The sequence below is a fragment of the Oncorhynchus clarkii genome, chromosome 4 (genome assembly GCF_045791955.1).
Source record: "Oncorhynchus clarkii lewisi isolate Uvic-CL-2024 chromosome 4, UVic_Ocla_1.0, whole genome shotgun sequence".
NCBI classification, from domain to species: Eukaryota; Metazoa; Chordata; class Actinopteri; order Salmoniformes; family Salmonidae; genus Oncorhynchus; species Oncorhynchus clarkii.
In genome coordinates, this window is record NC_092150.1 from 23,716,223 (window position 1) to 23,740,203 (window position 23,981).

The 23,981-nt window shown below is 41.9% G+C and overlaps 1 protein-coding gene across 2 annotated transcripts in view; it reads right to left on the reverse strand.

The window, feature by feature from the left end:
- Positions 1-2,252: 2,252 nt before the first annotated feature.
- LOC139406625 (FAS-associated factor 1-like) overlaps positions 2,253-23,981 on the reverse strand; it is an 88,060-nt gene continuing 66,331 nt past the window's right edge. The window contains exons 16-19 of one of the 2 annotated variants that reach the window (XM_071149430.1): positions 20,301-20,381; positions 19,913-19,990; positions 15,760-15,975; positions 2,253-5,634 (exon numbers count right to left, since the gene is read on the reverse strand). In XM_071149430.1, coding sequence (XP_071005531.1) covers positions 5,551-5,634; positions 15,760-15,975; positions 19,913-19,990; positions 20,301-20,381 — 459 coding nt within the window. In that variant the 3' untranslated portion in view covers positions 2,253-5,550. The remainder of the gene's footprint in view (positions 5,635-15,759; positions 15,976-19,912; positions 19,991-20,300; positions 20,382-23,981) is intronic. The other variant, XM_071149429.1, reaches the window with a different exon arrangement.

A 23,981-nucleotide genomic window follows, 5' to 3' on the forward strand; every position in this document is an offset into this window, starting at 1 on the left:
TGTCCTCAAGACCTTGTTCAAAAAGAAAAAGAACACAATTATGAAGCAATAATTACTCTGCTTTACTTCGCACGCCACCGCTCCCATTCAAACCCCTTTAGCCCTGTTTAATGCTTTATTCGAGGGCATGATAATCCAAATGCCACAGGTTTAAGTTTTTTTCTTTCGCGTTTAACAAAAAATAGCATATAAATGGATGTGGGAATCGTTAAATAAATTAATGTTCCATGTCGTTGCAATTATAGCCTGTTGAATTGTAGCCTTTTAATCAAACCTAACGTTTAGCCGGATGTTATGACTTTATGACCCATAATAACATCATAACAAGTCAATTAAGCGTTCATTTGAGTTTAATCTATTACCAATTTACCACAATTACAAAAATGCAAACATCACCTATAGGCCTGATGGTGATTGGGCTTTGATCATTATTATTGCCTTATCGTTTATTACAAGAGCTGAAATTGTTGACGAGAATTCACAATTGTCAGAATTTCAGCTCTTGTAATAAGCTGAAAGGCTATATTAGACCACACGTTTCTCATGATGCCAATTTACATGAGGGAAACAAAAACAGATTGTCTCCTGTTGTATGCGCCTATATAGTTTATTTTAAAATGCAGCATGGTTGGTTATTCATGCAGTCAGAAATAGGCTATATTAAAATCCCGCTCTGCATAACACCTTTCACTATCTCATGGTTTTAGTGATGGATAAAAATAACTAAAAACATTATAATCGCAAAAGCTACCACTAAGTCTTAGTATAGGACATGGCATCATTTATGCGTACCCCGTGGTTTACGGAGACGGAGGCTGTAATTATTATATTCTATAAAAATTAAAACGTCCTTAAAACGGAACATATTGATGAAGGCCTACAGTCCAAACTAGGCTACATGAAAACAATATATGTAAATAATAATAATTTTATGTTAAACGTAGTAAATTGTAGTTGTACCTTTGTTTGTAATTGCATTCGAAATAGTCTGTTGTCCAAAATAGTTCAACTTCCCTGTTTAATTTACCTAAAAGGACAACACTTCATAAAAACGCTTTCATTCATATTATTTTCATAGCCTATAGGCCTACATACGCTTAATGGTGTCATCAAGAGGTAAATAAAATAACTTAATTCAATTTGAAGTAAATAAAAGGCAACCCAACAATAATGCGAGAAAGAATAGAAAACAACTGATACATTTGTTTATGATATAAGTTCTCTTAATTTCAATAGAAAAACCGAGTTGAATTTTATTGCTAGGGGCTCTTGCTTTAATCATATCTTTGAGTGTTTAATGGTCCAATATTTAGTAATCATGTAGGTCTATAGGCATTCACCGCATATAAAATAAATATGTAGGTCACTGATTTGTGTTCTACGTAGCTACTTTTCTTATAGTATATATAACATATTTTTGTTGAATTTTCACAACTATTAGCATTTCCAAAAGTTTGAATATCACCACCTTTATACTTTCATGAGCCAAAAGCTAAATTGACTTAAAAAAATGAATAGAACTTTGGCATTAGGGGTGGGGTATTAGACAATAATGACAGGATCATCATAAGGCTGTTAAACCGTAATAATCATACATCTTCTGATGCTATGCTGCGTTTTTGACACCTCCTCCATCTCCCTTACTCACTTTCCATCACACACACACACTCTCCCTCTCTCTTATTGAACAAGAAACCCAGAGAGAAATGAGCCCCCTTTTGTGCCCAACAGTTTAAGCTGCATAGATTGTTTCTTTGGCGCTCATTGAGTGCCAACATCTCTGAGAAAGTAAACGTTGAGTGACCCTCCAGGTTAGTTTAGTCTGGGATCCCTCCATCGCTGGGTGAGTGGATTTAAAATGCTGGATGCTGTGGGATCACATCTTACTTCAAAGGAGAGATCACTTGCATCAGGAATTCTGTTCCCTCACTAGGGGCCAACATTCTTGACCCTGGAAGACTGGTTAAACATTATTGAACGCTTCCCTTTTGTTAGGGAATAATAAAGTCAGCACCTGATGTTGCCACCAGTGAATCTGTGCCACAGGAAGCTAGAGAATAAGTCCATTGTCACAGCCACATTCTCAAAATGTGAGTTTTAACAGCGGTGGCTTTACTTATAGATGAGACTGAGTGACAGCCAGCATCTTCGGATGTCTCAATCCCTGTGTCTTAAAGGTTGTCCCTCAGTTAACGGCAAAATTATGCTTGAGAACAGATGTCCTGGGGACTATAATGGCACCTAAAAACTTAGACCTTTACAGACAAATAATTTAGTGAAGTGGTTTTCATTAACCACGTACACATCAATACATTAACCAACCAATCCTCTGAAATAAAAATCTTTAACAGAACACATTGCAATTCTAGCAGTAAAAAATAAATCAGGTGACAAGTTTGATCAAGTTGAGAAAAATAATATCCAATAGGCATTTCCGACTGCATCATCATCATTAGTTGCAGCTGTACAAAAGAGATGCCCAAGTGCATTAGTGAACCATTCAATGATTGAAACTGTAATATCACACATCAGAGGAGTTGCACAATCCACATAGTTCCCTGGGGAAGGCCTGACAAGAACTATGCACTTCTCTTGCTTATGTGAACCCAGCTCATGTTCAGTGAAATCCTTACCGTCCAGTGAACTCTCCTCTACCTTAAGCTCTGTTGAGGATTCCATACTTTTACAACCATGATGGCACTCTGGGTTAAAATAAGTAACTCTGTAAACTGGACATGCCCACTTCTGACATGCAGCAAACTCCTTCAATTAAAAATCTACATTTGACCTTTTTCCACAAGTCAAGAATGGTGGGACCTTAAAACTTCCCTCATGCATTCCCAATTTAACTGTGACAGTTATTAGTATTGCCAGGGTATCAGGAAGTCACCAAAATGTCACAAATCAAGAGAACAAATTGAGTGGATAATGTACCAGTGATTAATAACCTTAGAAATCTGCAGCCACATCCTGTAAATGGCAGACCCTGTTCAGACTCCGCTGTGAAGTCAACTTGTCACTCCTAGTACCCACCATCAGTTTCTCAAACATTGGAAATAGTAATGACTAGCTAAACCACTTGAATCCGTTTACATATGTAGAATCTTAATTTGAGCCAGTTTGCTACAGCGGGAAAATCATCCTGCAGCAAAAGAAAATGTGAATTAAGTGGATTATCATTTAATAACATTTTTTTGTAGAGGTTGAAACATTTTTCGTAATGGAAAATCAAGTCCGAAATTTTAAAGTGGAAATTACAAACTTCAGAAGCATAAACCTAAAATACACTACACAATTTAAAGTACTCCTGCAACAGGGTGATCAAATTAAGAACCTACACCTTTTTCTATGTATAAACCTGGATAATTCAAATGAGGGCTAGAATGCTGTGTCTCTTTTGAGCAGTAAGTTACTGACAGGGTGTCAGATCAGGTTGTGAAGGGGACCGACTGACGCATGCTCAGCTCTGTCTCACCAGGCACACACACAGCAGCCTGGGGAAGTCTGACTGAATGAACACATTAAACATTCAAATTCCTTGCGTGAGAACCAAGAATGTGGTGGGAATGTTGCAAAGGGCTGAATTTGCCTTCAGGATGGAGAGATTATTTTCCCTCCAAGGGTCAGATGCACACAATATGCCAAGATTAAGATGTTCTGGATTTTCATATTTGCAAATGACCCAATGCACATTCTCCTGTTCTGAAACCCACTGCACATTCTCCTGTTCTGAAACCCACAGCATGAGGTCCTGTTCCACCTTAATGACTGACCCTCCACCCAAATGAGAAATAAGAATGCCAGAAATAACACCAAATCTATTCTGGTCATTTCATTAGAGGCATGCATTGAGAGTACTAATCCTGATTCCCGAAACCTGCATCTTTTGATAAAAGTTCTCAGTGAAAAATGAGGGCTCTACTGTTGGGCCCACTGTGCCGGCTTAAACTTTGGCTTTTACTGTCAAAAAGAACTCCCTTGCAGATGGAGAGATAAGCCTATAAGCTCATTGCTGAACTGAGAAAATTAGCCTTTGTGGCAGATAATACCAGATGCCTGGAAAATATTGCTGTAAAACAAGACAACGAGGCAAATAACTTTTCTTAGGAAAAGCAAACTAGTATTTACCATTTTAGTGGCAATGATAATGTAGTCTTATCCCCTGCCTGGTTTTTACACAGGAAGCTCACCATGTTCGCTAATTGAGTACAGCATGCAGACGTACACAGTACAGTCAAACACAAGAACTCTTATTAATATCTTTCAGACAGGGACAGCCTACTGGCCAAATAGACAAATGGCATAAATAATAACAGCTTTAATATGGAATAGAAAGTTTGCTGATGCCTCAATGACAGAAACCCTGAAATCATAATGGGCGCATTCCACAGCTAAGGTGAGGCGACGCAACAACCAATGGTTGCATGCCACGTCATCGTCGACTGACAAATTGCTACAACATGTGGTTAGCTGACACTTAAAATATCTATCCAGGCATTGTTAGACCTGTCATGTGTCAGCAACATCTAAGCATAGGAACACGTGCCCAATGGTAAAAACAAAGGCGCAAAATAAATGTAATACTATAAATAATGTGCCAAGTGAAATGTACAAAATTAATAGCCTATCCTGCTCCTCAAAATGTTCCCTGTCAAATCTGTATTAAGATAACTTAAATTAGAAGAAAAAAAACAATTAAGGCCTCAATAATAATATAAAATGTCAACCAACGTGTGTGTCTGTGTGCATTTCAAGAGAGTGCTGGCTCAGACAGATGCATGTTCATATATATTTTATATAATGTATATCAAACTAAAACAGCATCAAACTTAAAAAGGATCAAGAAAAATAAAGGAGGAACAGTTGGTTGTGGAGCCTTTTGAAATTAAAACCAGGCTGGTCGGAGCAGAGCAGGAGGGGTGCAGATCAGGAACATTGAGCCTCTTTGGCTGCTTGTGATGGTCGGGTTGGATGGGGGCAGGGGGGGGTCCGTCACTGGCTGGGTGCATGGAGGTGCATGGGGGTGGAGGGAGCAAAGAGGGTACAAGCCAAATGCAGGTGGAGATGAGATAGTCCAGCGTTCTCCAGGAAATGTCTCTTTGCTTTTTTTTGTTTACTTTATTGAAACAACACGTCTAAAATAGCAGCCGTACTGTAGAGGGAAGTCCTTGTCCGTGATGCTCTTCTTCTACTCAAAAGTTTATTTTTAATATCCTTGATCATACTGTAAGAGTGTGGGCAGAGAAAACCATGACACTGCAATTAAGTGAGGGGCGAAAGAGTTTGGCTGTGTGCTTGTGGTTGCTTCTCTGTACATACGTGTACACTAGGCAATCATGAATGATGCACAGGCCGAGAGCAGAGAAGCTTACATGTGGATTTTGTGGGGGCGTTTGTGTCTAAGTAGTGTACTGTATGTTGTGTATTGTGTGTTTAAGAGTTCACATCTGTGTGAGAGGGTGGTCGGTCTCCGTAGATCCACTGGGACCATGCTAGAGCTCTTCACTACTCTTCCAGCCAGTCCCACCACCACAGCCAGGCCAGTCAGTCCTACTCTTTAGCTTCCAGGAACAGGGTCTCCTGAGGGAAAAGCTTGGCCTCCAGTAAAGACGAGGCTGGGTCTAGCTGGGTGATCTGCAGAGGAGAGAGAACGAATCGAAAACCATGAGACTAGTTCACATTCATACAGGTTACATGACACAGTCATTACAAGTCTTTGTTTATTCCTTTAATCTATGGGCCAGGACCCAGTGGCCATGGGCGAAGTGGGTTACGAGTTATGAGAATACATCTATAAACACACTATTTCTTTAATTGGGTCGTTGGAAGATGGTCACCGGAGGACAGTACATTTCTAATTTGGGTCTCAAGCTGAAACAGTTTAAAAATCTCTTGTTTACATGAAAAGTATTCAGTTATAATGTGCTGATAAAAACAGTAAAAATGATCAACTACTCCAATTCTTAGCATTTATGTCCTTGAACACTTCTTTCTATGTACCTTGGGATATGTACACAAAAGTCAATGTCCCAATGTACGCCATGCAAAGAGATGTACTCTGCGTGAACTAAGTCTCGTCCATCATGTAGACAAACTGGGACTGAGGCAACAATCTGATCATTTCTGTTGCAGTGGCCAGCATTTCCAAGAGAAATTGATCATTTCTGTTTTTCTAAGGCTTCCATCCAAACTAAACTGCTGTGGTTTCTACACATCCCTGCATTGAACGATGTGTTAATACCATAAAACGAACCACCTTCCCTACTGAGTGAATGAACAAACACAAAGACATTAGGTAGACGGTAATATTAGTGACACACAGTGTGTATCAGTGACACACATAGTGTGTATCAATAAGCACAAAAATAATTCAAATCCAAGTTGAGCGCACTAGCAGAGCAAGACCGTAATGATGCATTGCCACCCATAATACAACTAATTTCGTTAGGTTACCCGTGTGTCAACATGGTTATGTTGTTTAACATGAGGCGACCCTGCCTCCTAGCTTATGAGGGTTAATCACTGGGGGTCTCCTGTTACATAGGCCCGTCGTCCTCGTCCCCACACCTGGGTCCTCTGTCTACTGTGACGTGTGGGCCAGGCCAGGGCTTATCTGCTGCCTGTGGTTAGACCTCCTATTATGATCACTGGGGTGGTAATTAACTAGCAGGCCTCAGACAACCAGCGCAGTAAGGTCAGAGTTCACCTCACACTGATTAGCCCATCCTCACGAAGACAGATTAGGTGGAGAAACACAGCTAGGTAATGTAATGGCTGAGAGACCTTTGAGGAGGCTGAAACATGAGCGCTGAAACCAAGTCAAAACTGCCACCTCTCCTCTCACCGTGGAGTCAGAGCTGGCTGTGTAACGATCCTGACAGATGTGTCTCTCAATCACCGCTCTGACTGGGGGTGTAATCCATGTAGTTGTAAATTGTCTTGACCGGTTCTCCTTTGAAGTAAGATGTATTTTGACTTTTGCTGCCAACAGGCTGATCCTACTCCCTGATATAACATCTCACGCTCCTCTTTTCTACCACACATATATGGTAATAAACCCATTGTCCCCTCAATGAGTAATCTTTCCTAATGAGTTATATTTCCAATGATCATTGAGACATCCCAAACCTAACCTTCAATAGAGCTAGATAAAGTACATCATTTCAAAGCTATGATGCCAGGAGTTCAAAGAAGAGCAAGAATTCATCAGCAAACACTGCTATTCCCAGATGAACAGGGAAATGTCACACCAATGGAGGCTCTTTGTATTCATCTCCTCATACTAATTTCTTCTGTCATCTGGGCTCTCCGCTCCCCAGTATGACCTGAGGGTGTAAGGCAGCACAGGGAGGGGGTGCCACAGCAACCTACACAACACACCGCAGCGAGGGCAAAGCAAGATGGCGTGCTGCTAACAGCTTACACCCCAACGGGTGAACGCCTTTCTCCCCACCTTTTGCTCAGTATTTCACAAATGCCAGCTATGCAAATGAACCTGACAGGCGTGTTATGACACCACAGCATCAGGTATGAGTAAATGAGGGTTTAGGAAGGATCAGGTGCGGCTGTGTGTGTGTTGGGGGGGAGGGGAGGGGAGAGCATCTGACTCTAAAAAGAAAGTAGAGAAAAAGATGCCACACTGACACAGGAGACAAGCGCTATTGCTGATTGTTTACATTGTTATCCAATTAACAGACCACAAGCATTGAGGCATCCGTCAACAAACAAAGCTGTCGTTTTCCACTCTGCGTCGCGATACCAGCTCCATATTTTCACTGTCTGGCTCGGCCTAGACTCGATGAATTCTCTTCTCCCCTGACTGACACATACGGCAGCGCATGACACACAAACATATTCATTCCAACATTATTCATGACACGGCTAACAAAACAATCTTATCAAGAACATCTCTATGATAAAGGCAATGCACAAGCATATGTTAGCATATGTTAGCATAGTAGATAAACCAACTAGGTGTATGACACACATCAACATGAAAGACCAGCACAGGTTCGTGAAGGGTCATTGTAAGAGCGTTTTGAAGATTCCGGTTAAATCCGGAGCAGTAGTGTGTTCTCCAGTGCTTGATGATGTTGACAGTGGATAATCCTTTAACCCTATCACACGCACTCATCCTGACAGGCCTCACACAGTGGCCAAACAAATACTGAGCAAAGCGAGATGCAAACTTGCTTGATAGATCCACTACTACTGTAAATGTTGTACATTTGTATGAAGTATACGTGCAAGGCTCTCTTGAAAAAGAGGCCTTGGTCTCAAATGGTATTTCCCTGCTAAAATAAAAAGGTTCCATTTCTTTATATTTTTAACTCCTGTCAAAGTTGTCTAATCCCACTGAAAATGTCATCTAAAACCTTTATTTAGGTCTATGGTTAAAAAAAACGAAATAAGCATCACTCATGTACACAACTTATTCAAGTTACACAAGGACTACAGAGGTTTCAGTGTGAACATCAATATGTGGGTTGTTTAAAGAAAATAACGCACAAGATTCATTTCATTCCTACCATCGAACAGAGATTCCACCCTCCCGCTGCAAGTATATGTTTGAGGGATTACATTTCTAGATTTGATTTGAGATCGTGTTGGATCTCAACTTCCAATCTCTAGTGAAGGACTATTAGGAACATTTTGGCATATTTATATGCGTTAGAGACAATCTGCTCTTACATCTCAGGAAATAATTTATTAACTCCATGTTATTGTCTTAAGTTAAACATGAGGAAATCATAAGACTGAACATAATTAACACTTGAAGTTAAAATAAATATTGCAAATCACTTCATTAGTATGAATGAAACACATTTGATAACTTGAGTGAAAAGATTAAAAAAACACCCGTCTCAAGATGTCCGTTTCCAACATAATTAAACATGCAGCTGAAATAACGCATTTTTAATTAAGCCATTCGGGTTCTATGTCAATTAAAACCAAATAGCTTGTCTGTTTTAAAGTTGTGTTGTCAAGTGTTTATTCGGCCAATTACAAAAGCAGTGGGAGACCATTATGTGCTTCCAGGAACGATGGCAACACGTAGAGCCAGGGGCGTGAACAGCCCACTTCAAAGAGGGCCGCCGTGCGGCCTGGAGGAGGGAGGGACGGAGGGTGAAGGGGGGGGACTGCCGTTACCTAGGGGAACAGGCCTTGAGCTATTAACTTCTCTTGAAGAGGAAGCACTCTGCTCTCACAAGCGCTATATGCTGCATAGAGCAGAGCCAACACAAACACAGTTCAGAAAGCGTGAGACTGAGTACAGTATGCATGTACAGCACTGTGAGGCAAAGGTGTGATAAGTCGGTCAGAGAGTTACAGGAATCAGAGCAAATCCTACATGGAGCTTTGGAGCTATACCCCACATAGTCATATAGGTGGGAGAGGATATTGTGGAAGAGTTTTGGGTTAAGAGTATGAATTTTGGGAATATATCAATAAACTGCCAATTTCTTCCTGTGCACTTCACTGTTTCAGAATTGAAACAAACCAAGTGGTGCAGCTTTGATGTCCATTTCAGTTGGACACGAGGATCATTTCATTGCACGGTTTATTTTTTCCTCAGCTTGAGTTTTGTCTAAATTATCCTACACATTGGCACTGTTCATTATTTTATTTTCAGAAACCTGGAACATCAATTAGGGTAAGGTAAAACCTGGCACAAAGTACAGCAGCACAACGTGAAGAAAAATATAAAGTGTAGACAATGTTTTGGTGTCTAAAACTTGTTGGGTATACTGAGCTAGGTTAACTCATGACTGGAAAAAGGTACAGCGGCGTTTACACAGGCAGCAATTCTGATCTTTTTTCCACCAATTGGTCTTTTGATCACATCAGATCTTTTCACATCAAATCTTTTTCAGAGCTGATCTGATTGGTGAACAGACCAATTAGTGAAACAAATATCAGAATTGGGGTGCCTGTGTAAACACAGCCAGCCTAAGTAGCTGGACCACATACTGGTGCTGGAGTGTGAAGAGAAATGTTGAAGCCAAGACCAAAAATGAAACTTCCCCAATAACAAACAAGCAGCCAAAGAAACCAACGTATAAAGTCAGCAACGCATTTCTCTTTCTTTCAGTTTAATCATCTTGCAATAAATTGATTTCTTATTGCTGGCAATTATCTTGTCATGCATGGGGAGTAAGGAGAGATGAAGTTTAAACATTTGTGGTGCCTTACAAATGCAATAGTGGTACATCCACTAATCCGAGCAGAGCAACAGTGGGAGCGTCTGGAGGAGATTGAGGCTCATTTTAATTAGAGAGGAGAGCTGGAAGATTAGACAAACTGGGAACAGTGTTCTGATGCACAAACATACACTGGCACATTCTGCTAGGCTGTCTCCCAAATTACACCATATTTCCTATGTAGTGCCCTACTTTTGACCAGGGCCAATAGGGCTCTAGTCAAAAGTAGTGCATGATATAGAGAACAGGATGCCATTTGGAACACAAAATAAACTCTACCGTACTTTCTTCTCCTCTGCCTCACATCTACTGGAATTTCACTGGAGATTAAGACACATTTTTATCTTGGTCTAATACTCTTGTTTACTTTCTCTTTGGTTTTAATTCTGAAGACAAAACTGTGAATCCTTAGATGTTAAAGTGTGCCTAAATTGTGAATAAGGCATATACAGTGCTTTCGGAAAGTATTCAGGCCCCTTGACTTTTTCCACATTCTGTTACGTTACAGCCTCATTCTAAAATGGATTAAATCGTTTATTTTCCACCTCAATCTACAAACAATACTCCACAGTGACAAAGTGAAAAGTTTAGTTGGTGTGCAAATGTATAAAAAACAAAAAAACATAAGCATTCAGACCCTTTGCTATGAGACTCGAAATTGAGTTCAGGTATATCCTGTTAACCATCGATTATCCTTGAGATGTTTCTAAAACTTGATTGGAATCCACCTGTGGACTTGGAAAGGCATACACCGGTCTATTAAAAAGGTTCCACAGTTGGCAGCGCATGTCAGAGCAAAAACCAAGCCATGAGGTCGAAGGAATTGTCCGTAGAGCTCCGAGACAGGATTGTGTCGAGGCACAGATCTGGGGAAGGGTACCAAAAACACAGTAGCCTCCATCAAGAACCCGATGGTAAATCTGACAGCAGTTGAGTTCCTCTGTGGAGATGGGAGAACCTTCCAGAAGGACAACCATCTCTGCAGCACTCATCCAATCACGCCTTTATGGTCGAGTGGCCAGACGGAAGCCACTCCTCAGTGAAAGGGACAAGACACCTAAAGACTCTTAGACCATGAGAAACAAGATGATCTGCTCTGATGAAAGCAAGATTGAACTCTTTGGCCTGAATGCCAAGCGTCACGTCTGGAGGAAACCTGGCACCATCCCTACGGTGAAGCATGGTGGTGGCAGTATCAGGCTGTGGGGATGTTTTTCAGCAGCAGGGAATGGGAGACTAGTCAGGATTGAGGAAAAGATGAACAGAGCAAAGTACAGAGAGATCCTTGATGAAAACCTGCTCCAGAGCGCTTAGGACCTCAGATTGGGGCAAAGGTTCACCTTCCAACAGGACAACGACCTTAAGCACACAGTTAAGACAACGTAGGAGTGGCTTTGGGACAAGTCTCTGAATGTCCTTGACTGGCCGAGGCAGAGCCCGGACTTGAAACAGATCGATCATCTCTAGAGAGATCTGAACATAGCTGTGCAGCGACGCACCCCATCCAACCTGACAGAGCTTGAGAGGATCAGCAGAGAAGAAGAAGACTCAAGGCTGTAGTCGCTGCTAAAGGTGCTTCAACAAAGTACTGAGTAAAGGGTCTGAATTCTTTTGTAAGTGATATTTCCATTTGGTATTTTTAATAAATTGGCCACAATTTCTAAAACTTGTTTTTGCTTTGTCAATACGAGGTATTGTGTGGAGATCGATGGGGGACGACGACAATTGAATCCATTTTAGATTAAGGCTGTAACGTCAAGACGTCTGAATACTTTCCGAATGCACTAGGCACTACATAACCAAAAGTATGTGGTCACCTGCTCGTCGAACATCTCATTCCAAAGGCACTACATAACCAAAAGTATGTGGTCACCTGCTCGTCGAACATCTAATTCCAAATTCATTGGCAATAATATGGAGTTGGTCCCCCCTTTGCTGCTATAACAGTGTCCACTCTTCTAGAAAGGCTTTCCACTAGATGTTAGAACATTGCTTCAAGAGTATTAGTGAAGGCGGGCACTGATGTTGGGGTTAAGATTTCCCTTCACTGGAACTAAGGAGTCTGAACCATGAAACACAGCCCCAGACCATTATTCTTCCTCCAGCGAACTTTACAGTCAGCACTATGCATTGAGCCAGGTAGCGTTCTCCAGGAATCCGCCAAACGCAGATTTGTCCGTTGGACTGCCAGATGGTGAAGCGTGATTCATCACTTCCACTGCTCCAGAGTTCAAAGGTGGCGAGCTTTACACCACTCCAGCCAACACTTCGCATTGAGTATTGTGATCTTTGGCTTGTGTGCGGCTGCTCGGCCATGTAAACCCATTTCATGAAGCTCCCGACAAACAGTTATTGTGCTGGCGTTGCTTCCAGAGGCAGTTTGGAACTCGGGAGTGAGTGTTGCAACCGAGGACAGACGATTTTTTACGCACAACAGCATTCGGCAGTCCTGTTGTGCGGGTTCGTGCGACCTACCCCTTCGCGTCTGAGCCGTTGTTGCTCCTAGACGTTTCCACGTCACAATAACAGCACTTACAGTTGACCAGGGCAGCTCTAGCAGGACAGAAATTGGACGAACTGACCTGTTGGAAAGGTGGCATCCTATGACGGTGCCACGTTGAAAGTCACTGAGCTCTTCAGAAAGGCCATTCTACTGCCAATGTTTGTCTATGGAGATTGCATGGCGGTGTGCTCGATTTCATACATCACTCAGCAACGGTTGTGGCTGAAATGGCTAAATACACTATTTTAAAGGGGTAGTACCCGCAAAACACCAGTGGCAATTTCTCACATGGACAAGCAGGAACTGCTGACACACTCCAGCCACATGAGGTCTAGCATTGTCTTGCATTAGGAGGAACCCAGGGCCAACCGCACCAGCATATGGTCTCACAAGGGGTCTGAGGATCTCATCTCGGTACCTAATGGCAGTCAGGCTACCTATGGCGAGCACATGGAGGGCTGTGCGGCCCCCCAAAGAAATGCCACCCCACACCATGACTGACCCACCGCCAAACCGGTCATGCTGGAGAAGTGGTCTGTGGTCATCACCTGCAGAACCACTCTTTTATTGGGGGTGTCTTGCTAATTGCCTATAATTTCCACCTGTTGTCTATTCCATTTGCACAACAGCATGTGACATTTATTGTCAATCAGTGTTGCTTCCTAAGTAGACAGTTTGATTTCACAGAAGTGTGATTGACTTGGAGTTACATTGTGTTGTTTAAGTGTTCCCTTTATTTTTTTGAGCAGTGTATATATATATTTCTCTAAACATTAGGAACTGCAACCCAAAAGGAGTTGCAACCCCTTTTGCTCTCAGAAAAAGCCTCAATTTGTCGGGGTATGGACTCTACAAGGTGTCGAAAGCGTTCCACGGGGATGCTGGCCCATGTTGACACCAATTATTCCCACAGTTGTGTCAAGTTGGCTGGATGTCCACATACTTTTTTGTATATTTTACAGGCTCAAAATGGCTAGAATCAAAGAACGTTCTCTATTCTTGTTCTGAGAAATTCTTGTCCATGTGAGAAATTGCCACTGGTGTTTTGCGGGTACTATTTAATGAAGCTGCCAGTGGAGGACTTGTGAGGTGTCTGTTTCTCAAACTAGACACTAATGTAGTTGTCCACTTGGTCAGCTGTGCACTGGGGCTTCCCACTCCTCTTTCTATTCTGGTTAGAGGCAGTTTGCTCTGTTCTGTAAAGGGAGTAGTAACACAGCATTGTAAGAGATCTTTAGACACTTGGCAATTTCACACATAGAATAACCTTCATATTTCAGAACAAGAATAGACTGATGAGTTTCAGAAGAAAGTTCTTTGTTTCTGGCCATTTTGAGCCTGTAATCGAACCCACAAATGCTGATACTCCAGATACTCAACTTGTCTAAAGAAGGACTGTTTTATTGCTTCTTTAATCAGCACAACAGCTTTCAGATGTGCTAACATAATTGCAAAAGGGTTTTCTAATTATCAATTATCCTTTTAAAATGATAAACTTGGATTAGCTAACAACGTGCCATTGGAACACAGGAGTGATGGTCGCTGATAATGGGCCTCTGTAGATATTCCATTTAAAAATAATCAGCCATTTCCAGCTTCAATAGTCATTTACAACATTAACACTGTATTTCTGATCAATTTGATGTTATTTTATTGGCTTTTCTTTCAAAAACAAGGGCATTTCTAAGTGACCCCAAACTTTTGAACGGTAGTGTGTGTGTGTGTGTGTGTGTTCCTAATATTGAGTTGCAACCCCTTTGCTCTCAGAAAAAGCAAAAGTGAAAGCATTCCACAGGGATGCTGGCCCATGTTGACACCAATTATTCCCACAGTTGTGTCAAGTTGGCTGGATGTCCTTTGGTTGGGGGACCATTCTTGATACACACGGGAAACTGTTGAGCATGAAAAACCCAGTAGCTTTGCAGTTCTTGACACAAACCGGTGCGTCTGGCACCTAACTACCATACCCTGTGTTCAAAGGCACTTAAATATTTTGTCTTACCCATTCACCCTCTGAATGGCACACACAATCCATGTCTCAATTATCTCCAGGCTTAAAATACTTCTTTAACCTGTCCCCTACCCTTCATCTACATTGATTGAAGTGGATTTAACAAGTGACATCAATAAGGGATCAAAGCTTTCACCTGGTCAGTTTATGTAATGGAAAGAGCAGGTGCCCTTAATGTTTCGTACACTCAGTGTATGTGCCTGTACATTTTTTATGTGTATATTGTGTGTGTGTGTGTGTGTGTGTGTGTGAGAGAGAGAGTGTTAGGGAGAGAAAAGTGTTTGTACTCCCATGTTCCCTACAGACCAGGATGGCAGGGTGTCTGGGCAGGCCCACACACACACACAAATGGAAATCCTATTTTGTTTCCACCACTCCAATTAAGCAGGTAGTTAAAACTGTGCTCATTAGCTACCTGCTACAGCACAGAGCAGAGCGTGGGCACCAGATCTAATTACTTGAAGAACTCCGGTCGGTGCTGCGCCGTACACCATGGCTGAGGAGAATACTGCTGACTGTATTGTATCCTAAGTAGCCAGTGCTCTTTTGTGCATGTGCACTGGCTCCTAATTAATATTCACCAAATTAGAAATGCACTTGTGGATAGAAGCAAAAACACACTTGCGTGTGGACGCATGCACACGCATGAAAAACACACTTCTCATTAGCCCACCATGGCTTTTAATTCTACAGCAATCCTCTAACTATCTGAACAGTCACACTCTCTGGGCACTGGGGATAGAGATGAGCAACAAACTCGAGCCACTTGCCGGGATGAGCCAATTATTACTGTGGATTTCTCCTGCAGAGATGTTACACTACAATCAGGACCACTGAGCATTCTGCTGAGTTGATGATGACAGCTCAGTACCTGTAGTTAGGGAGCTGCAGGCACTGAGCAAAGAAAGCTAAACATAGAGTTAAATGTTAGTCATTATAGACCATGGTTCTATCTTGTTATAAAGCCTCCACATTGATGTGTGCATGAGCTGTGTTTGTGTGTGTGAGCTGTGTTTACTGCAGTGTTTGAAGGCTGTACTCACGTTTCTGCGGGGGAAGGTGGTGAGCAGTTTGAAGTCCTCCCAGGGGTAGCCCTTGGAGGCCACAAAGTCAAAGAGGACCTTCAGCTTGGTGCTGCCCAGGAAGCGCCGCACCAGGAACTCTCCACTGGGGGTTCGGATACGCAGCTTGCTAATTGGCTCTCCTCCCTCGTCCGCAGGCTCTGGCGGCAGGGCGTGCTCCAATGAGAGGCGGATGGCCTGGACAAAGGGGAGGGACAAAGAGTTAGGTACGGAAGGCCGTGATTATTCACAGTTGGACAATATGACTTATCATTTGTAGGTGTGATTTATTTGCTTACAATACACCTACTTAAATGTTAAGATATAAATAATGGGTTGATTTTGTAACCATTTAATAAATTGTGGTAGAAATGGGAACTCAAACTACTATTTACGAGACAACATATGGATTCAGAGTAATTTATAAGGCATCGAATCCTCTGACCTGTTCTTCCAAAACACGTAGGCTAGTCTTTGCCTCTCCTCCATTAAGACATACAGTACAACGCTGACTCGTGTCGAGGTAGATTAGATAGCGGCACAGAACAAAAAGGCTAGCCTCATCAACAGCAGAGAAATTAATCAGGTCTCCAGTGTCACAGAGCAGGACCTGTGGCTTTCGCGGGCTCTTTCCCTCCAGCTTGTTGTTCCTGTTTTGACAGTGGGTAGCATATGCTGTGACAACACACGGCAGCTTTATTTACCAACCATAATGCAATTATATTTCATAAAAGTGTACAACAGTAGTTCATTAGCAGCTCCAAGCATTGAGTGGGCGCGTGCCGGAGGCTCTCCCCCAGGTAGGGGCCTGGTATTGGGGCCCCTAGGGCCCCCTGCAGCAGAGAGATCTGTGGCGTCTGAAGCCACACGGCACACGCCTCACTCAGAGTCCGCTCCACACAAAGAGCACTCAGGAGCATCACCGCTCACCGCCAAATTACCCCCCCAAGAAACACCACCACAGGAGGGGGCAGGGAGGGGGAGGGGGCAGTGCATGCACCTGACAGGAGCACCATGGGGCTCCTGGATGTGTTAAATAATGACATCACCCCACCCCCCCACTGCCTCTCTCACTCTGCCTACCTCTTCCATTCACCTCCCTCTCCACACAAAGACACAGAATGCATTTCCCTTGTCCTTGTGTGTGTTTACTGTGGTGTTTGTTTTCCTGCAGCCTGCGGGGTATTGTGGCGGGTGGTGCAGGGCACAAACAGCCAGAGACTCGCGGCAGACTGGAGGGTTCTGGGCCCAGATTCACAAAACCTTGTTAAAAAGCTATTTCTTCTTTTATCCCGCTCTTAACTATAGATTTAAGAAGTTAGGCAAAGTTGCTATTCCTCAAAAAGGTTATTTCTTATGTTTCTCCTTTAGAAAAAAGTTAAGAAAGTTATTGGAAATCTTCATTTCAAGATTGCGAAACCCTCATCTTAAACTCAAGGCAGTGAGAGAAAAAGCTCATGAAAGCATTTGAACATGCACTCACAGACTTCATCCGAATGTTTCAGTATTGATTATTTTAAACCCAATAACATGTTTAAGAACAGTAAATCTCAGTAAGACATATGCTAACATGATTGTCATTGCTAGCTAGAAAGCTAGCTAAAATGGTTGCCTAACAACAAACATCTTAAGAAGGTTTGTTAGAAGATATTTGAGAAGTAAGAAAATCATTAAATCTTAAGATACTGTTGAGGAATTGCACTTACGAACTTCTTTTTTCTTAAGAAACTTCTGTTTTGTGAAGCTGGGCCCTGGTCTGTGGGTAGGCCAGGGAGGCTGAGGGAGGGAGTGAATGGCTGGCTAGGTGCTTGGCTGGGCTCCAGGTGTGGGACACCATGCTGCCTTGTTTACTCACACACAATGTCAGAGAAATGAGGCGTTGGCACAACCAGGGGTAAGCAGCACACAGCTCTGAACAGTTGGGACAGCTGTTGTCCTTCCTCCACACGCCATACAGACAGACAGGCTCCACTTAATCTCTCCCATCTTTCTACCCGACAACCAACAGTTGTAGTAGCGGGCGACAGAGCGAAACAATCTGGAACGAGATCTGTGTTTTGAACTCCAGCTTTGTTGAAACACAGATGTTCCAGTGCCAGTTACTCTTGAGTGATGACTCATGAAGTTCTGATGCATGTACAAACTGTATGTAATAATGATGTATAGCTAGATGTAATCTATGAAGATGTACAACCTGTTAAAAGACTGTCATACACAATCTTGGCACAGACAGAGACCTCCCTTTACCTCACCACTGTTGTATGTGATCATGGTTGTGGTATGTGTGTTGTTGTGCGTCTTCCTCCAGGTTGTTTGCCCCCCTCTTGTCCCTGAGGCTTCATTAGTGACTCCACGAGTGTCTCTCAGTCTCCACTGTCATCATTAAACACACCCTCCTGCCTGCCTGCCTCACACTTGACCAGGCAGACACACAACCAGATCCGTGAAACACATCAGTCGACTGGCTGAAAATACACCTGATACAATCACACACAGCTCAAGTAAAAAAATAAAATGTCTATGTCTGCCCCTGTCTTAGCCTTTATGGCTACAATAAGGTACCTGCATTTTGCATTTATTAAGAATCCCCATTAGCTGCTGCTACTCTTCCTGGGATCCAAACAAGATTAAGACAATTAGAGAAAAAAATATACAACACATTATCACACCGATACATATCTACAATACAAAATGTATAAAACTGCAATACAACTATATTACAACGTTACAATGCACGTGTGTATAGAGTGCGTGTGTTAGCGTGCGTATGAGTTCACGTCTCTTTCCAGTCCGCGTTGTTCCATAGGTTGCAGTTTTATCTGTTTAAAAAAAGCCCTGGTAAGCCTGTCTGAGGTATATACTGCATGTACATACTACATGTAAACAAGAGAGGGGCCATCGAGTATGTTTACATGCACACTAATCAATCGATATTAAACGGATTATGACAGTAGGGCAAGCATGGAAATAGTCATGTAAACACCTTACTTTACTTTTCTTAAAATCGGCGTAAGGTCAAAATAAATGTAAGCATATGCCAATTTAAACACCTGGTTTCCTGAGCAATCTTTCAAATCATTAGGACCTGCTTAAATCGGCGTTCCAGCGGTGCATTTGATCTGCACATGTGCCAGCACCAGCAGCGCAAGCCTCCCTCTTACGCACGAGTTTAGTGAGTTCTGAAAAACTGATAGTATGCATCTTAGAAATTGATTTTACATGTCCGACCTAAGAATCAAATAAAAATAAAATAAAAAAATAACATGGTCACTGTGGTATAATTATTATTTTCCATTGGTTGATTTTCTGCAATAATTCAAAAGTCCCATCAAGTAGCCTGATTTCAGATGTGTCCATATAAACAGGATCATCAGGGAAATCATTCTTCTTTCAAAGCATGTAAATGTTTTAAACAAACTATTGCATTAATCTGACTACCCACCATAATCGTATTATCGTGTGCATGGAACCGTGCTCATTGCTGGGTATCATGTTGCTGAATATCTACACTTGTTGCATACAAGCAGTGTGTTGGCGGAGAAGAAACCATGGCAAAGGGCTAGAGGACTACAGTGTTATAATTAAGACTGGACAGACAGGGCTTTTGTCCGGAGCTGTTTAACTAATGTGACAAATCATCTCAGATAGCTGGTTCACCTGATCCCTGCTGGCTGTAGAGTTTGCTGCTGAGTAAATAGCCAATCAGCTGGCTAAAAGGAGCTATAACTACAGCATTCACAAATGCGTTCCCACTGCCATAATTGTTTTTCTTTGTCCCACCGTGCTTTGTGCTCCCGCTTTTGTTCACTTGGTTTCAATATGAGCTTGTGTGTTGTAGGGCATTTGAACAGGACAATAACATCTCTGTATGACAAGCTTAACAGGGATAGGCCTTACTGTACACACTAGAGTTTAGTACATGTTGCTCTGTGTCTCTGACCCCACCACAGGGATCACATGCTAGTATAAACTCCACAAACAACAAAAGATATGGAAATGTCTGACATGAAGCAAGGAACGGACTCAAATATAAATGTTTAAAAAACAAACTAACCATGTGTTCTCAGTGTTACAACAATAGCTAAGTGGGACATTATTTCTCTAAACAAACATGAGATATGGTTCATGTTCTCACCTCCTTCTCATCATCTGCTTCTTTCTGGATCTGTTGCAGGCGAAGCTGTTCTGCCTGCTCTCTCTCCTGTGCTTCTCTCTGAAAAAACAAATATATTTTTATAAATCCAGCCATTCAACATCAAAACATTATGAACAGTGATCAAGCAATCAATAATGTGGCTGTTCACAGGTTTACAGGGTAAATTCACAATAACAACCTTTTACAACACCCAGCATTGGCCACAATCATAACATGATTATAAAAGGGTATATACTTTATACTTGTGTTCTGTATAATATTTCACTTGAGGATAACGCTAAAATGGATCTTCAAAAACCCTCAAACATCTATCTGATGAGAATGGATCCATGTCATTGTGTTGTAGGTGTTGTAGTTGATGACCAACCTTTTTACGGTCAGCCTCTAAAGACAGTTGGTAGGCCTCATCCTGCTCCCTCTTCACCATTTCCCTGGCTTCACGTTCATCCTGGATAGAGAGAAAGAGACCAGGTCAGAAAAGAAGGCAAATATCTTAAAGTTCGGAGCGAAACAATAAACACCAATAACAATAGAAGCTGTTAAAATACAAAAAGTTGCTTTCTCCTTCTGCCACATGTAATATTGTGCTGTGTTGAATAGCTGTGACTCTGGGAAGCAGAGCAGCAGGAATTGGAGTAGAGCTGAATGAGAGAACCGAATGCTTTCTGCCAGACACAAGGTTTGAAAGAGTATCATGTGGGAGAAGGGAATCTATTCGGGCCTTGACTTCCTTAACAGACCGGAGGGCTCTTTTCTTCTCCCTCAGAGCTCCTGTTTGTACAGAGGCAGACTGCTGCTTTTCTACCTGCTGTGTGTAAGAGGCTTTCTAAAGCAGAGAAAAATAACTGTTTCCATTGTGTCAGCACTGGCATTTGTTTTGGAGCTTGGGAGACTACATTTTCTTTTCTGAACCCCGGACTTTGTGTCAAAGATGTGAAAAGCTGACTCTATTGTAATTTGTGGGGTTTGTGCGCTGGGCAGGGGGAGTGGTCAGCTGTCGTATTGAAGTCTGAAGATTAAAAGGATACATTTTCCCCTTTATCCTACAGACACTGTAGTATCATGGTTGAGTACAAAATAATAATGGATCACTTACACTTACTGTAAATGATTACGCTCTTTATTGTGCTCATTACCTTTGATGAAAGATCATGAAACAAACAAAATACTATGGTTTTACTGTTGAGGTACCACTCACAATGAACAAGACATGGTGCCATCAATTATCTACAGAGTATTGTATGGTGTACAATACAACTACTCTGTATCTGAAAGTAACAGCGATCAAAGGAATACACTATAAAACACTGAATGTTTTCCTGCTGATGAACACATCATTTGCAGTTAAAATAACTAACTAAACAGACAACCACAAGTAGGCGTGGCTACAGCAGTGACGGTTGCTGTAATGTGTGTGAAAGTATCTTTTTGGCTCTGCTCCTGTCTACCTCCCAGGCATGTCAGTCAGTGAGGAATGTGAGTGTGATGTTGGCAGATGTCTGTGGTGTCTGGGTCTGTCCACAGAGGAGTGGGAAAGCAGAGCAGGACAGCCACAGATAGCGAGTAGGTGTGAGTTCAAAGCCGTCTAGGGCAGCAACGCTGGCAATGGGGCGACCATCAGGTACAGGAACAAGTCATTCCGGCCTGGGATGGGAGAATGGGTGGAGGCTTTGGGTTCACGTCAGAGTACAGCAACACCCTGAGAGCTTACTCCCATTGAAGAGAGTAAAAGTAGAGGTATCGGGGCGAAATGTACATAATGGGTTCTATTTCAACACACCTAATGCAACGGTAAATTACCGGTTCAGGGGTGTGTCAGAAATATTTTTGCTATTTTCACAACAGTAATTATGGGTGCAGTAGCGAGAAAGGACTAGGTTTTGATTAATAAACAAGTTGTGGGTGTGTCGAGGCTTGGCCCCTCACTGGCCAATCAGAAGGTGCTCCATTGCTAAATATGTGGTTGCTTCAAGTTGTGTATTTACGGTCCAATGCATTGCCATCGACTCTAAAATCGAATGTTAGTCCGTTACAAGCCAGTTTGTTAAATAGCATTGTCCATATTGTTCTAATTGCATTGCTTCATTATATAAATACATGGTTAAACATAGGCTACAGCAATCATAGGGGCTAGGCCTACTGTAAACTGCAGTCTGGACATGGACATGCCAAACGTAGTCAATAAGCAAGATTAGATTCACTATGCTATTGATAAGGCCTAATAAGAATGCATAATTCTAATCAAATTCTAATAAAAACGAGGCTGTGTGTCTAAATACAGTTACAGGCACCACAATTGCTCCCCGTGGGCATATAATATTGACAAGGCAACTTAGACTACGGAGGGTTTTACACATCCAAACGTTTCACAGGAGCAGGACAAAGATCCAATAAAAAGAGAAAGGGAAATGTAATTTGAAATGGCATTTTATTCAAGCCATGGACATTCTCAAACGTATTCACCGTTCATGGGTTTTTTGTAAATCCAATTAACCAAAAACAATCCGTTTCTTAGAACTAAACAACAATAATTCTAAATAGGATTGGGTCAGAAGCATAACATAAATCGCATCTCTTGTTCCATGAACATAATTATATGTGCGAACATGTAGGCCTAAGAGCTCTTTGACAGGAGGCATGGATGTTTGTCCTATCAATTGAATATAGTTTTTTAAATATAGTATACACTAACCCTACAATAGTCCTAGATATAACAAACATGTAGCAAATCTAGTTTATCTATTTTATTTGCTTCAATATGGAACTATTCAATGCACTGCATGTTCGAGCCATGGATTTGGACATTGCCCAAACGTTATAATAACATTAGCCTACCATCGCTATTGACCATCGTCTGTTAGTGACTAACACGTGAAAGGTAAACAAATGAACAGGAAAATAGCCTAGGCTACAAGAGAATTCAGAACCAAGGACAGCGATAGGAATTCCCACGATTTGACAGTTGTGTCAAAATGATGAAGGAAACTATAAGCTGTGTACTGTAAAACACACGGCTTATTTATTTATTTATATATACGAAACATGACCCACCAAGCCGCGCATCTTAACCTTAACTTCCTTGGGATAGGGGGCGGTATTTTGACGTCCGGATGAAAAACATGCCCAAATTAAACTGCCTGCTACTCAGGCCCAGAAGCAAGGATATGCATATAATTAGATTTGGATAGAAAACACTCTAAAGTTTCTAAAACTGTTAAAATAATGTCTGAGTATAACAGACCTGAAATGGCAGGCGGAACCCCGAGGACAACCCCCCCCCCCCAAAAAAAATCCTACCATTGATCTCAATGGCTGGCACATTTATAATAGGGCGAAATCGTGCCTGATTGCAGTTCCCAGGGCTTCCACTAGATGTCAACAGTCTTTAGAAAGAGTTTCAGGCTGGATTTTGGAAAAATGAGCCAGAAATTCAAGTTTTTCTAGGTGGCTCCCATTTTGGCTGTAGTGTTTCCAAGCGCGTGAATGCGTTTTTCTGTATTTTTCTCTGGTAAAGACAATAACGATTCTCCGTCTTAAATTTAATCGTTTATTTGCGTATTAGGGTACCTAAGGTTTGATTATAAACGTTGATTGACTTGTTTGGATAAGTTTATTGGTAACGTTCGGGATTCATTTTGAAAGAGGGAAAACGAGTGGATTATTGACTGAAGCGCGCCAGCTAAACTGAGTTTTTATGGATATAAAGGAGTTTATTGAACAAAAGGACCATTTGTAATGTAACTGGGACTTTTTGGAGTGCCAACAGAAGATCTTCAAAAGTAAGGCATATATTACATCGCTATTTCTGACTTTCGTGTCGCAACTCCCTGGTTAAAAATGATTTGTTATGCATTTGTGTGCTGGGTGCTGTCCTCAGATATTCGCATGGTATGGTTTGCTTTCACCGTAAAGCCTTTTTGAAATCTGACACGGCGGCTGGATTAACAATTTATTTTGATGTATTGCACTTGTGCACTTGAATTTGGCGCTCTGCAATTTCACCGGAAGTTTTCGAAATGGGACACTAGCGTCCCACTGATCAGCAAGA